The sequence below is a fragment of the Euleptes europaea genome, chromosome 19 (genome assembly GCF_029931775.1).
Source record: "Euleptes europaea isolate rEulEur1 chromosome 19, rEulEur1.hap1, whole genome shotgun sequence".
NCBI lineage: Eukaryota > Metazoa > Chordata > Lepidosauria > Squamata > Sphaerodactylidae > Euleptes > Euleptes europaea.
In genome coordinates this window covers 714,795-727,933 of record NC_079330.1, presented here as the reverse complement: position 1 = coordinate 727,933, position 13,139 = coordinate 714,795, and the positions used below count along the sequence as shown (strand labels likewise).

General features: G+C 46.2%; 1 protein-coding gene across 1 annotated transcript; it reads right to left on the bottom strand.

The window, feature by feature from the left end:
- Positions 1-2,583: 2,583 nt before the first annotated feature.
- CELA3B (chymotrypsin like elastase 3B) lies at positions 2,584-7,991 on the bottom strand. The gene is made up of 8 exons (XM_056865604.1): positions 7,952-7,991; positions 7,064-7,149; positions 6,461-6,558; positions 5,479-5,613; positions 4,528-4,664; positions 3,723-3,865; positions 3,116-3,268; positions 2,584-2,601 (listed from the first exon to the last, which is right to left on the bottom strand). The coding sequence occupies exons 1-8, from the start codon at positions 7,989-7,991 to the stop codon at positions 2,584-2,586; spliced, it is 810 nt and encodes a 269-aa protein (XP_056721582.1).
- Between the last annotated feature and the right edge of the window lie 5,148 nt (positions 7,992-13,139).

The window sequence follows — 13,139 nt, the reverse complement described above, 5'->3', positions numbered from 1 at the left end:
CTGTCTCACACGGTGGCCAACCAGTTCCTCAGGGGGCCAACAACAGGGCACAGAGGCTGAGGCCTTCCCCTGAGGTTGCTTCCTGGCACTGGGATTCCAAGGTGGATTGCCTCTGAATGTGGAGGTTCTTTTTAGTCACCATGACTAGTAGCCAATGATAGACCTCTTCTCCATGAATCTAACCCCCTTGTAAAGCTGTCTATCCCTATGGCCTTTACTACATCATCCGGCAGCAAATTCCACATTTTAATTACTCCTTGACTAAAAATGTATTTCCTTTCATCCATCCTGAATTGACTGCTGCGGCGCAGGTACATCACCCACACCTTTCAGACTAGAGTGAACATTTTTGGGGGGCGGATAGTCACAGCCAACTCATGGCCACCAGACAGGGTTTTCAGGGCAAGAGATGCACAGAGGTTTTGCCATTGCCGGCCTCTGCAGAGCAACCCTGGACTTCCTCGGTGGCCTCCCATTCTGAGACTAACCAGGGCCCACCGTTAGCTTCACTGCCATCTCCCCGCCTTCCTTTAGCAAGACTTTTATTCCTCTATTAAGCTTTTTATTCATTACCAATGCTGATTTCTCCATGCCTACTACCCCTCTGCATGTGTGTGTGTGTTAAGTGCCATGGTGACCCTATGAGTCAAACTCCTCCAAAATGTCCTATCTTTGACAGCCTTGCTCAGATCTTGCAAACGGAGGGCTGTGGCTTCCTTGATTGAGTCCATCCATCTCTTGTTGGGTCTTCCTCTTTTCCTGCTGCCCTCAACTTTTCCTAGCATGACCGTCTTTTCCAGTGACTCTTGTCTTCTCAGAACGTGACCAAAGTACGATAGCCTCAGTTTAGTCATTTTAGCTTCTAGGTTTAGGCTTGATTTGATCTATAACCCACTGATTTGTTGTTGTTTTTTGGCAGTCCAGGGTATCCATACCCCTCTCCTCCAACACATTTAAAAGGAGTCTACTTTCTTCCTATCCACTTTCTTCAATGTCCAGCTTTCACACCCGAATCCAATCATGCCTGCTAATGTCATTTTACTTGCTTTTGACATTTATATTGCCATTGTGTGTCTAATTCACTCGTCTCTACTTAAGGATAGGTGGAATCACATTCTGGCAGTGGCTCACGGAAGCTGACACCCTGCCAGAAATTTGGTTAGTCTTTAAGGTGCTACCGGACTCTGGCTATTTTCTACTTTTATTCCTTGGTCATCCAAAGGCCCAATCCCTTCTCTGGCTGGTTTCCTGCTCTGGATATACATATATATTTTTAAAAGCACCCCTCACGCACACACCCTCCCCCCTGCTCCTCAACCTCCTTCGCCTGAGACTAAACGCTTCCCAGACTGCGCGTGCGCCCTACGCCAGCCGACAAGGGTGGGGGCGAGTCAGAGCCTGGGCGCTTGCTGCGCGTGCGTCACTAGCCGGCGGCGGAGAGCCGGCTAGGGCCACGTGACGGTGAGGGGGGCGGGGCGCAGCGAGGGCGCGAAATTCGTTTCTGAGGGGTGGGCGAGGGGAGCCCTGAGGGGATAATGGCGGGGCAGAAGAGAGGCAAGGGGGGCGGGACGCCGCCAAATGGATTAGGAAGAGGGAGGAGGGGGGGTCAAGTGGCTGGAGAAGGAAAGGCTGAGGGAAATTTCTCTGAGGGGAGAAGGCTGAGGGGAAAGAGCACGAAGCTGAGGGGGGAATAAGGCTGAAGGAAACAACTGAAGTCGGGATGGGGGAGAACAGGCTGAGGAGGAAAAACACGGTCCTGGCTGCAGCAGAAAAGACGCTGAGGCGGAGGAGGGCAGGCTGAGGCGGGGAATAAAAGGCGCCAAAACGACAAGCAGGGAAATGACTGGCGGGTGGAGGGACAGCGATGGCAGAAGAAGTCGGGCTGAGGGGCGAAAAGAAAGGAAAGCTGAGGTGAAAAATACGATAAAAGGAACCTGACAGTGGGAGGGTTGAGCAGAGAAGTGAAGGAGAAACTACAGGTGAAAAGTTGAAGGGGGAGAATGGGACTGTGTGTGGAAGACAAAAAGAAGGGAAAATGAGAGGAAGGACCATAGAGATGGTGAAGAACAAGAAGTGACAGGGGGAAAGCCTGAAGGGGAAAAAATAAAAGGCAGAAAGTGAAAGAAAAAGAAGAGGCCTCTGAGGGGAAAGTAGTCAGTGAATAAGCTGGAGAACAAATGTAGAAACAGAAGGAAGCTGAAGAGAGGATTTTATACACAGCTCTAGAAATTAAGAGGCTCGTTCAGTCCCTGAATTGTTCTTCCATGTACAATATAAGTCCTGATGCTATTGGGGGAAATGTCCATTTATTCAGACTTTTCTTCCTCACAGTTGGGTTTCATTTCACCCCCTTTCCCAAAGAGCAAGCACTGGGGAAAGTGACAGGGATGGCAGCGTTTGGGGGTATTTTGGGCTGGATGAAGGAAGACCAAATGCTTTTGGTATATTCACTGTTTGGCAACCTCAGAAAAATAAGAGGGACGCAAGAAAAGGAACTAGTGCAAGACACAAACATATTAGTCAAGAAGTATTTTATTCTTAACAGGCAGAATCCAATGTGGGACGGGGTGCTGCTGCTTGCAATCAATTGTTGGCAATCGTCTGCAAAGCAAAACCAGAGCTGCATTATGAGTAAAAGTACACGGACAGTAGTAACATGCAATCTGAATTTTGCCCCGTGCTCCAACCCTAAGTGCAGAAATCTGACCCTGAGAGTCTGCTGTGGGCCTTGCTAGCAGTTGTGGCCTTTTTCATGCAAGTGGGACAGAACCCAGTTGGGCCACTTCAGGACGAGCTAAAATGCCCAATAAACTAGATGGTTCTCCAGACAAAGTGCTGCATTTTATCCATGAGTTCCAAGGCAACCCCTGCCTCCTTCAGTCAACCTTTCACGTTACTTCTTTGCCTCCTGGAAACTGAGTGGGATATTCTGTATGTGAGAATGGGCTGGGGAACGCTGTCCTTCCTACTAGGTAACTCCATGCCATCCCGTATTGACAGGGGAGATCCCATCAGCAAGAGGGACTATGCAGCACCCAGCTATGGAGGAAAGAGTCCCATAGGCATCTGGCCAGCATGCTCTTTCCCCATCCCCCAATATAGGCAAGGACAATACCTCTTCAAGCCAGGAGTTGAAAGCGGAGACCCGGGTGAAGACAGTGGGTTTCCTCAAGGTGTTGCACCCCCAGGCAGACACAAAGCTAGTAACACCATGGACATACCATCTCCCATCAGCAGCCTGGCAGTTGAGGGGGCCACCAGAGTCACCCTGAAAATGAATAAACTTTGAAAGCTTTGTGTTGTACAATGAAGAAAACTTTATTCTACGCGAGCATCTGATGAGTAGGCTTCAGTTAACAAAAGCTTCTGCTGTAAAACTTACTTAAACCACAAGGCTCTGTGGTATCTTTTAGTGCTACTCAGGCCACATACGTATCTGCTGATATAATTCCCATGTGATTAAATACAGTCCAATGCCTGAGGCACAAGAGGTCAGCCTCCAAAGCCTCAGCAGCACTTATTTTCATTTTGTTGTTGCTGTCACATCAGTTAAGTTGAAGTTTGTTAACTGGCTGGATTGGGAAGTGCACTGCCTGCTTTCTATTGTCCCACTCAAGAAATAGTCCCCTAGGATCTAAAGATACAAACACCTCCATGGCAACATCATTACAATCCCACCCCACCTCACAGTTGAAGTCTCCTGTTTGCCATTCATTACTCACATTGCAGCCAGCACGTATGTCCCCTCCGGCACAAACCATGGTCTTCTTGACAGTGGTTCCCCACCAAGTAGGCTGCGAGCAGTGCGCATGGTCCACTGCTGGGAGCAATGCCTGCTGCAGTTTGGAGGGGAGAGGTCCACCAGCTGTAGGAGGAGAGTCCAAAGAGGGATCAGGATGCTGTGATGGCCACCGTCATTCTGACGGGACTTTGTTGGCTGCTATCATTCAATGGCTGTGTGTTTATTCATGATTAAACTCTTGAGCACAATGCTTGAAAGAGTTTATTTCCCACATTTGTGTTAAATAGATTATTGGCATATTCCTTTAAATACATATACACCTGAAATTGCTCATTGGCTAACACTGAGATTGACTTCACAGCATCTCTACAGCAAAGAACAGTGTGGCCAGGGCATGGCTGCCTTAGAGGGGAATGTTTGTGTTGCCAGCAGTTTCCCTCCATGGGGAGTGAAATGGGGCATTTTGTTTTGTTTTTAAAGTTGGTCACTATGCCACATACATTTGGACTTGTGGGTCACTATAGCAAAAAGGTTGGGAACCACTGCTGTAAGCAGTGGGGACCGTATTCTGTTGCCTGCAATGGTGCTGAATGGTGGGAGGGGGGAGCATGGTCCTTTTGAGTATGGTAGATTTCCATCAATGGCCTCTGAACGTCCATGAGGCTGAGCATACAGATAGGAACTGGCAGCCATTCCCACTGCCTTCGAGCTGAACATTTGTAACCTCCCCACTCTTCCTGAGCTCTCCATCCCCACCTCTCCATTGGCAGGATAGAATCACGTACTGTAGAGGCGACCCCAGCCACTGATGAAGCAAGGGTAGTCATTGGGAAGCAGGTCTCCCGGGGGTGGGAGGCATCCTAGCTGCACTTTATCATTGAGTACTGCATCACGCGACAGCTTGAGCAGGGCAACATCATCCCTGAAAGAGTAGGAAAGGGGTTACTCATAGAAGTAAGCAGAAGTTGATGGGAACATCCTGAAATCTTTTATCTGGCAATCAATTTTGTTGGCTCTGTGCCAAAGGATTAATTAATCATGTATTGAGGGTCTTTGCTGCTCCAAAGGTGGATAATTTGCTCTTAAGGCAACGTTCCAAATAGGAGGGGAGATAAACTCAATCCCATATCAAACCATGTCCTCTAATCCCAGTTGTGTGGGAGTTAGCTGTGGGCGCTCTGCACATTCAACTGCTTCCTCCAGGCTTCGCAAATACATTCTGGAGCTAAATCCTGGCTCAAATTAAGTCCTTGAATCTTTGTAGTTCTGTGAATCTCATTCCATTCTCCAGAAAGTAGACCCAGGAATATCAGACATCTTTCTAAGTGCTAGAGAGCTCGTCTCAATCAAAACTTCTCAATCTAAAGTTTAGAATCAAGATAAAGAACATTACTGACCAGCCACAATCAGCCCTTAATTTGATGTGAATCCTCTACAAGCCGTCTGCCTGCAAATAATTTAGTCGCTGCTGGCACAAAAGAAGGGAATAAGCAGCCCCAGAAAATGTGGAGAGTCAGGTCCCACAGCACTGGTTTTAGTCCTCCCTTTACTCTTCCTTCTGGCCCAAACAAAACCATCTACAGTTGCCTGTCCAGCTTGTGTGGAATCTAGATCTCCTTCTTGGTTTGGGTGCATCACAGTTTTTACATGAACTTTCTCTTCGACCTCTCTAACAGAGGTGCCGGATAGCATCGTCCCTCAGATGGCACACCCTTTCCCACAGATGTTATACTTACCCACAAGATACACAGTTGTTGTTCCAGCCAGGATGTACAAAGATGTCCTCTGAGTTTACAAGGATGTGCTGCTCAGAGCCCTCTTCATTGCTCCTGTCGTACTCACCCAGCACAACTTTGTACCGGAGGGATGAGCTGAAAGGGAAGGACAAGGGTCATGCAGAGAAAGAGAATGCGGGCAGGACTCAGTGCTGGGTGACGATTTCCTGAGAGGTGCTGGGGCTCGTCCTCTCTCATCTTGAACCACTGCTCCTTCATTCTGAATGAGGACTACTTGTGGTTGCTCGGGCATTAGGGCAAGACACTCTGTATATGTACAAAGGCAGTATTGTCTGTATTATTAAGTCATATATTGTAGGACAGAGTATTGGCAGCGGAAGCTAGTTCCAGTGCTCAAACCCAAGGAACCCTGGCACAAACAAAACCCATCCTGACTATCAAGAAATAGGTGGGCAATCTATAGGAAACAAAGGGAAGCCAGCTTGATTTGGAAACAGATGGTAGAAAATATGCAGGCAACCTTCCCTCGCCCTTTGTTCCTTGTCTCAGTGCTCATGAAGTTGATAACCTCATGTAAGACTTTGCAAGCAGAAGGATCTGGGTTCAGTCCCTAGCACCTTCAGTTTAAAGGATCTCAGATGAGGCAAATCTCCTCTGACTGAGTATCTGAAGAGCTACTGCCTGTCAGAATAGACTGTGCTGGGCTACCTGGAGCAGGGGAACTGATTCACTATAAGGCGGCTATGTTTATATTCCCTTCTGACATCTATCCCCAAATGCTCCATAGTCTCATTGTTGAAATGTGTGATACCCAAAGGAATCTAGAGGGCCAGCCTGCCCCAGAAGTCTCCCAGTGTCTTCCTATTACCAGACAGAGACCAGCTATTCAGGCTCAAGCAAGTCATCCTCACACCTCAGGAACTCTTGTTCCCTCAGACCCCAACCAGGGCTTAAACCCAGCCTGTGCAGTGATAGAACTTACGAGATGCAGTGTCCAGCAGTCATGACCCAGTTGGGGGCAATAAGGCTTCCTCCACAAGTGTGGTAGAACTCTCCGTTGCTCTCATACTGCAGGGAGATCTGTGGAAAGCATGGGGGGGGGCAATTACGTACCCATAAAGCTCTCCCTCCTCCCTCACTCCATGTCCACCGCTAGCTTGTTACCATTCAGTTCCACGGCGTCAAGTGCATGAATCGGGGACTCCCTAAACACCAGAAAGCTGAAGGTGGTTCCTGGCACCCAGCTCCTTATTCATCAAGGAGATCTGTTGTGGACAATGGTGTATTTTAGGGCACAAAACCCCAATATCACCAAATGTTGGCCTGGGGGAATCGGGGTGCAAAAATGAAGCTTTGGGCAGGATACAGTGCTGGGGTACCTTAAAGGGAATGGAATTCCAGTAATAGGAGGATATTATTTGGGGCACCCCAAAGCTTATTTCAGGGTGCAGAACTTCAGTTCTTTCTTCAGCCTACAGCTCTGCATGGAACAAGGAAGCAGCAACTTATTTCCACCTTGCCTACATAACTGGTCCACTCACTGGGGCCCCCATATTTTTACAAAGTCTAAAGTAGCCAAACTCACCTGCCAGGGCCAACTATAAGGCACAGCATCCTGACCATTCACTACTCTTCCCAGGGGGGCATAGGTGGGCTCTCCACAACCATGAGCTAAGGAGAGAATAGATTCAGTGAGACAATGATTATGCACATGCCAATGCCCCCATGATTCCTTCTCTTAGGGAAGGGTCTGTGGAATGCAGATAGCATTCATTTCACAGCATCCTACAGGAGAGAGACTGAGGCATTGGTCATGCCCACTCTCTCCAGGATTGCCCACCAGATGGTCTCTATAGAAAAAGCTAGAGAATAAATCAAGCCAATAAATAGTGCACTCAGCAGTACCCGGGGCGGCTTTCTCTTCGGCTATCTGCCAGGTCTCACAACCTACCTTCCAGCTTCCTTCACAAAGGAGAACCATCTTCCCTCAACACTCACTATTGACTCAAACCTCCCAGGTTTCAACTGAAGTTTAGGTAAGCTGCATGGCCTAAACATGAGTTTATACATTTATAGCTTTGTCTTCTACTAAGAATAATTCTTGCAAAATCCCATCACCACTCAGCATCCAGAGTCCTAAAAGACCTGTTGAAATTAGAGTATCTCATGGAAGGCTGGCATGGTCTGACTTTGTAGGTGTCAGGGAATTGTCATTGGAAGGGGCACAGTCCTTCCCCATGGTCCTTCCCCAAAGTCCTTTCCCAAGGCCAGCCAGGAAACATTCAAGGCAGCCAAGATACAGGAAAATCAACATTTGGGGCAGGGAAGCAACTCCTTCTGTTCTTACAGCCACAACCCACTGAGACAGAAGAAAAGGACCTTGTAAGGAAGATCACTTGGGCTGTGGTGGGTTCAGAAGCGCTGCGGTAGACTAGTGGTGCAGAAGAGCGTGCGCCTGGAATCTGCGCTTTACCTCCAACTGCCAGCAGGAGTGTGATGAAGAACCTCCACATAGTGGTGTGAATGATCGTCTGTGAGAGTGAGAATGAGCAGCAGGGCGTTTTTAATATCCTCCACCCCACCCCCAGTAGGCGGATTCACAGCTGCAGGTACGGCCAGCCCTATCTCTGCATGACCCAAGGCCACACCTGAGATATGCACAGTCCACTATGAGTATTTCTTGTCTCAAGAGTCACATTTGCCCTGCTGGACGGAAGTGTGAAACCTGAGCTAAACCTGTTTACGGAGTACTTTTCTTGCAGAAACCATCGATCCTAAGATCCTTTAAAGCCTCATTTGAACCAGGGCTGACCTGAATTCATCCCTAGCAGATGTGAACTGATGGTATCTCTGAGCATCCGTTGCCACCACAGCAAGACACTGGATTAGCCAGAGGGTGCTTCTTGGTAGGCTTATTCACCGCCACCTCTCATTTTAGAAACAAAGCACTGGTGGACCATCTCCCTTTTATAATATTCATGGCCATTCATGGTAATGTGTGATGCTGAAATTCTCCTGCCATGCAAAGCTGGTCTACTGAGCAATAGTTACTAACTTTTGTGCAGATCCCTGGTGAGATAAACAACCATGAACTAAAGTGGCATATATGAACATCGGGGGGCCTTGGAAAAAATCTTGCTGTGCCTCAGATGTGTGTTCTTCTCTTTTGTCCAGGCTCTAGGGGAGGGGTGGCCACTCAGAGTGTATCAGCTGATTGTGATCAGATGCACTCTCCACAGCTTCTCAGTGAGTTTTCGGTTTCCCCTGAATGCAACAGGGGGTGAGATCACTGGATCACGGCACTGCCCTTGAGCTCCATAGGAACTGACCTTGTCCCTTCTAGATCTTCTCCTAGTCCCACTTCCATATAGCCAGCCTGTGTCTTTTCCCTGGGACCCACAACAGGTGTCTGGGAACAGAGTGACAAATAATTAACCTGCAGTTAAGCTGGGAAGGTTACACTGTAGGCACCTGGAGAACTAAGAAGAGGTGGAGGGGCCTAGGGGAGGGGGGATGCCAAGACATCCAGGACCTGGAGGTGGCAGCAGGGGACGTGTCATGTTTCAGGGGTGAGAAGGAAGGGGGCAAAGCAGTGGTGGCTTCTGAAAAGAGCCAGAATAGGCAGGATGTCACCCCAACCCGGTACAGCAGGAGCCCCTCAGTGGCAGATGTGTTGTGTGCTGTCAAGCCACTCCTTACTTACGGTGACCCTATGAATGAATGACCTCCCAAACACCCTGTCCTTAACAGTCTTCCTCAGGTCTTGCAAACTGAAGGCCATGGCTTCCTTGATGGAGTCAATCCATCTCATGCTGGGTCTTCCTCTTTTCCTGCTGCCTTCAACGTTTCCTAGCATTGTTGTCTTTTCCAGTGTCTTTTTATAATGTGACCAAGGTACAATAGCCTCAGTTTAGTCATTCTAGCTTCTAGGGAGAATTCAGGCTTGATTTCATCTAGAACCCACTTATTTGTCTTTTCCATGGTCTATGGTATTTGTAAAACTCTCCTCCAATACCACATTTCAAATTAATCTACTTGCTTCCTGTAAGCTTTCTTCATTGTCCAACATTCACACTCATGCATAATAATGGGGAACACTATGGCATGGATTATCTTGATCTTGGTGGCCAGCAACACATCCTTACACTTAAGTATCATTTCTAGCTCCCAGTCTCAAATCTCCATCTGATTTCTTGCTTGCAGTCTTCTTTTTGGTTGATGATGGAGCCAAGGAATAGAAAATTTTGAACAATTTCAGTTTCTTCATTGTAAACCATAATGTTGTGTAATTCCCCAGTAGTCATTACTTGATGTTCGGCTATAATCCTGCTGTGGGATGTGTAAGATTTTAATTAATTTAATTCTAGCATATTAGAAAAATGTTATTTTTCTATTATATTTGTAAGCTGTGGTTATTTATATAAGTCAGTAGAAAATAGTCCTGTCTAACTTAAACTGAACAAAGCAGGTAATCTTTCGTATCTGGTACAGGATATCACCAAATAACAGATGAGATCATATCCATGTGACCACAAAATGAGATCAGAGTTAGGGTGGATTTGAGAGGAGGAGATATTCAAATCCTCTTAGAACAAAGAACTCTGGAAAAGTATAAATATGAGAACTAGGCGGAGTCTGTTAGGAGACTTTCACTTTTGAACCCGAAAAGGGCTGAAATGTCTTCCTCTTTTGCCTGGCAAAATAAAAAAAGCTTTTTTCTCCCTTTGCTTCTTAAACCTGGCGTCGTCTCTACTTTGTGATAATAAATCTGGTCACAGAGGAGAGTGTATATTTACATCCAACAGATTTATGGCACCCCAGGGGACATCTGGTTGTCAATTGCTCACAGATGACGGGTGTCGAAGTTTTGTAGGACAGGTGCACCCGGCGATTTCGCTGGTCCTCAAGCTTGGCAGACACAGCATCTGGGGGTGAGTGCAATTGCAGAGTCCCACTTTTAAACCGACCCAGGAGAAGCAACGGGCTGGAGGTAAGGAACCGCGGAAAGGAATTACGGGACCTTAATGGTGGGGCAGATCTTAGAGGTAAGCCCTTCTAAGAGGAGAAGGCAGAAGCAACGCCACCATGGATAAGGGGCTCAGTGGGACGCCACTGAGTTGGAATGGTAACGGGGGCTGTAACAGAGGGTTCAGCCAATGGTATTTTATTGTCAGTGTGAAAAGCAAGAGCAGGGATTGTGGAATCCTGTGCTGATCCGAAATTTTTCCAGTTGCCTCCAGGGCACTGGAGGAGGTGAATGCCTGGAAGAGGGAACGTAGTGTCTTGTCTTGTCCAGCGTGATTTATGTTCCCTCTTTCTGTGAAGTATTTTATAAAGGGTTATGTGATTATTTGACAAATGTTAACGTGTTTATTTTTTATGGGGCCAGCCTGAGATACTGGACGGCGTCAGCCAAAAAAAATTTCCCTCCTCCCTTCAAACTGTGTTGCCGAAAAAAAATCAAATTGTTTGAGTAGTCTGGTTTTGTTGTGTGTGTTGTTGTTGTTTTCTGTTGAAAATCTGTTCTTTGCTGGGAGAAAAGTAATCTGGTTGTCTTCTTTCTGAGGAAGAGACTGGAAGAAAAAAAAAAATCCCCCATGCCCCTCCTTTCTCCGCTTTAAAGTGTTTCTTTAAACCTTCTTGCTTCTCTGTTCTTTTTTTCTCTAGGTTTTTTTAACAGACTGGTCGTAAATCAAGGCAGCAATGCTGTTTTGTTAACAGAAGATCCTTTCTTTCTCTGAAGTTTAAAATGTGAAACAAAATTTAAAAAAAATGGAATTTTAAGTTAACTCTGACTGAACCAGCCCTCTTGCTGAACGCAGGAGGAGGGTCAAGTCAAAAGTGTTTGGAATTTGGAAAGCAGAGTCTTGTGAACTGTATAAAACTTTATAAGAAAAGAAACAGACTGGAAATGCTTACAAGGTGGAAAGGCAATGTGTATTAATATAAGGGAATAAGTAAGTTATGAGAAAGTTAGAGCATGTTTTGAGTGTGTTGTGAAGGGGCAAGTGTTGTGGCTTAAGAGGGCTGAAGAAAGGTGTTATGTATGGTTGGGAAAGACTTTACGAGAGGAAAGCAGAAGGGTTTATAAAGAGAGAGGATAGTTATGGTTATTCAATGAGATGGATATTGGTGATGCTAGGTGCCTGTTTTCTCCAGGGACGGAGAAATCATGTTAATATATTAAGTGTTTTAAAACACAGTCAAATTAAAGCCAGGGTATTATTAAAGGCTTTCACGGTCAAAGTTAATTGGTTCTCATAGGTTATCTGGGCGGTGTAACCGTGGTCTTGGAATTTTCTTTCCTGATGTTTCGCCAGCGGCTGTGGCGGGCATCTTTAAAGAAGTAACACTGAAGGACAGTGTCTTTTTATTTTATGTTTTTCTGTTTTTATGTTGTTATAACATAAAGGTGGCATCATTAAAAAAAAAAATTATATATTATTTGTAAACGAATGCTGTAAGTGCAAGATGACAATGCAGGCCAGTTGAACATTTCACCCATACAGGTAACCTTTGACTGGGAGCGTAAATGCCAGTTAAAATTACCAGTAGTACAGCAGTTGCTGACAAATGGGAGACAACCACCCTATTCTGGCCTTGCCAAAGCCAGGTAGAAAAGGAAAGAGAAGAGGATGGAGATTAGTTGAGGATTTAAAGGAAATTAATGAGATTGTTCAACATGGGCATCCAATGGTGTCAGATCCTCACACTTTCCTGTACATCCCATCAGGACACCATGTATGGTTTAGTGTGACAAATTTGAAAAATGCCTTTTTAGCATTCCACTGGATGCCAACTCTAAGGACCTGTTTCTCCTGAGGTGAAAGAATCCAGATAATCTCTGCAAAAACAGGGAAGCTGGTGTTAAAGGGAAAGATCTCATTGCTGAATTTCTTAAGACAGAAAGAATATAGGGTCTCAAAAGAAAAACTCCAAGTAGCCCAAAGGGAAGTAATTTATTTGGGACACAAAATAACACAGGGAAGACTATTTATCGCATGCCACTCCCTCAAACTAAGAAACAGCTAAGGTCCTTCTTGGAAATATTGAAATTTTGTCGTGAGTGGATAAAAGAGTATAGTAAACTAACCAGAGACTTTATAAAAATATGCCATGATGAGGAACCAAAAGTATTGTAGTGGGAACCTGAAAATGCACATAAGTAAAAAGAGCTGAAGCAAGCTTTGATGACAGCACCAGCTCTGGGTATCCCTGACCTGCAAAAAAGAGGGTTGCATGGCGGGGGTCCTTACACAAACTTGTGGGCTAACTGAAAGACCTGTAGCTTATTTATCAAAACAGCTGGATCCAGTGGCACAAGAGTGGCCTCCATGCTTGAGGGCAGTAGCTGCAACTGCCCTTGCTGTGAAGGAAGCAAAGGAATTGACTATTGAACATCCAATCAGAGTGTTTTGCCCTCATGCAGTGACTATTTTGTTACAACGGAAAGGAGCCAAATAACTTACAAAAATCCTGCTAGTCTGCTGCCTGTAACAACTGACTGTCTACAGACTGTAGATATGTGCACCATGGCACGGGTAAATGAGCCTATCCACAACGCAGATCTCGAAATTTGGATTGATGGATCTTCTCGAGTGGTGAGTGGAAAAAGGCAGAGTGGATACAGCCTAGTGACTGAGTGCGAAGTGCTTGAAGCA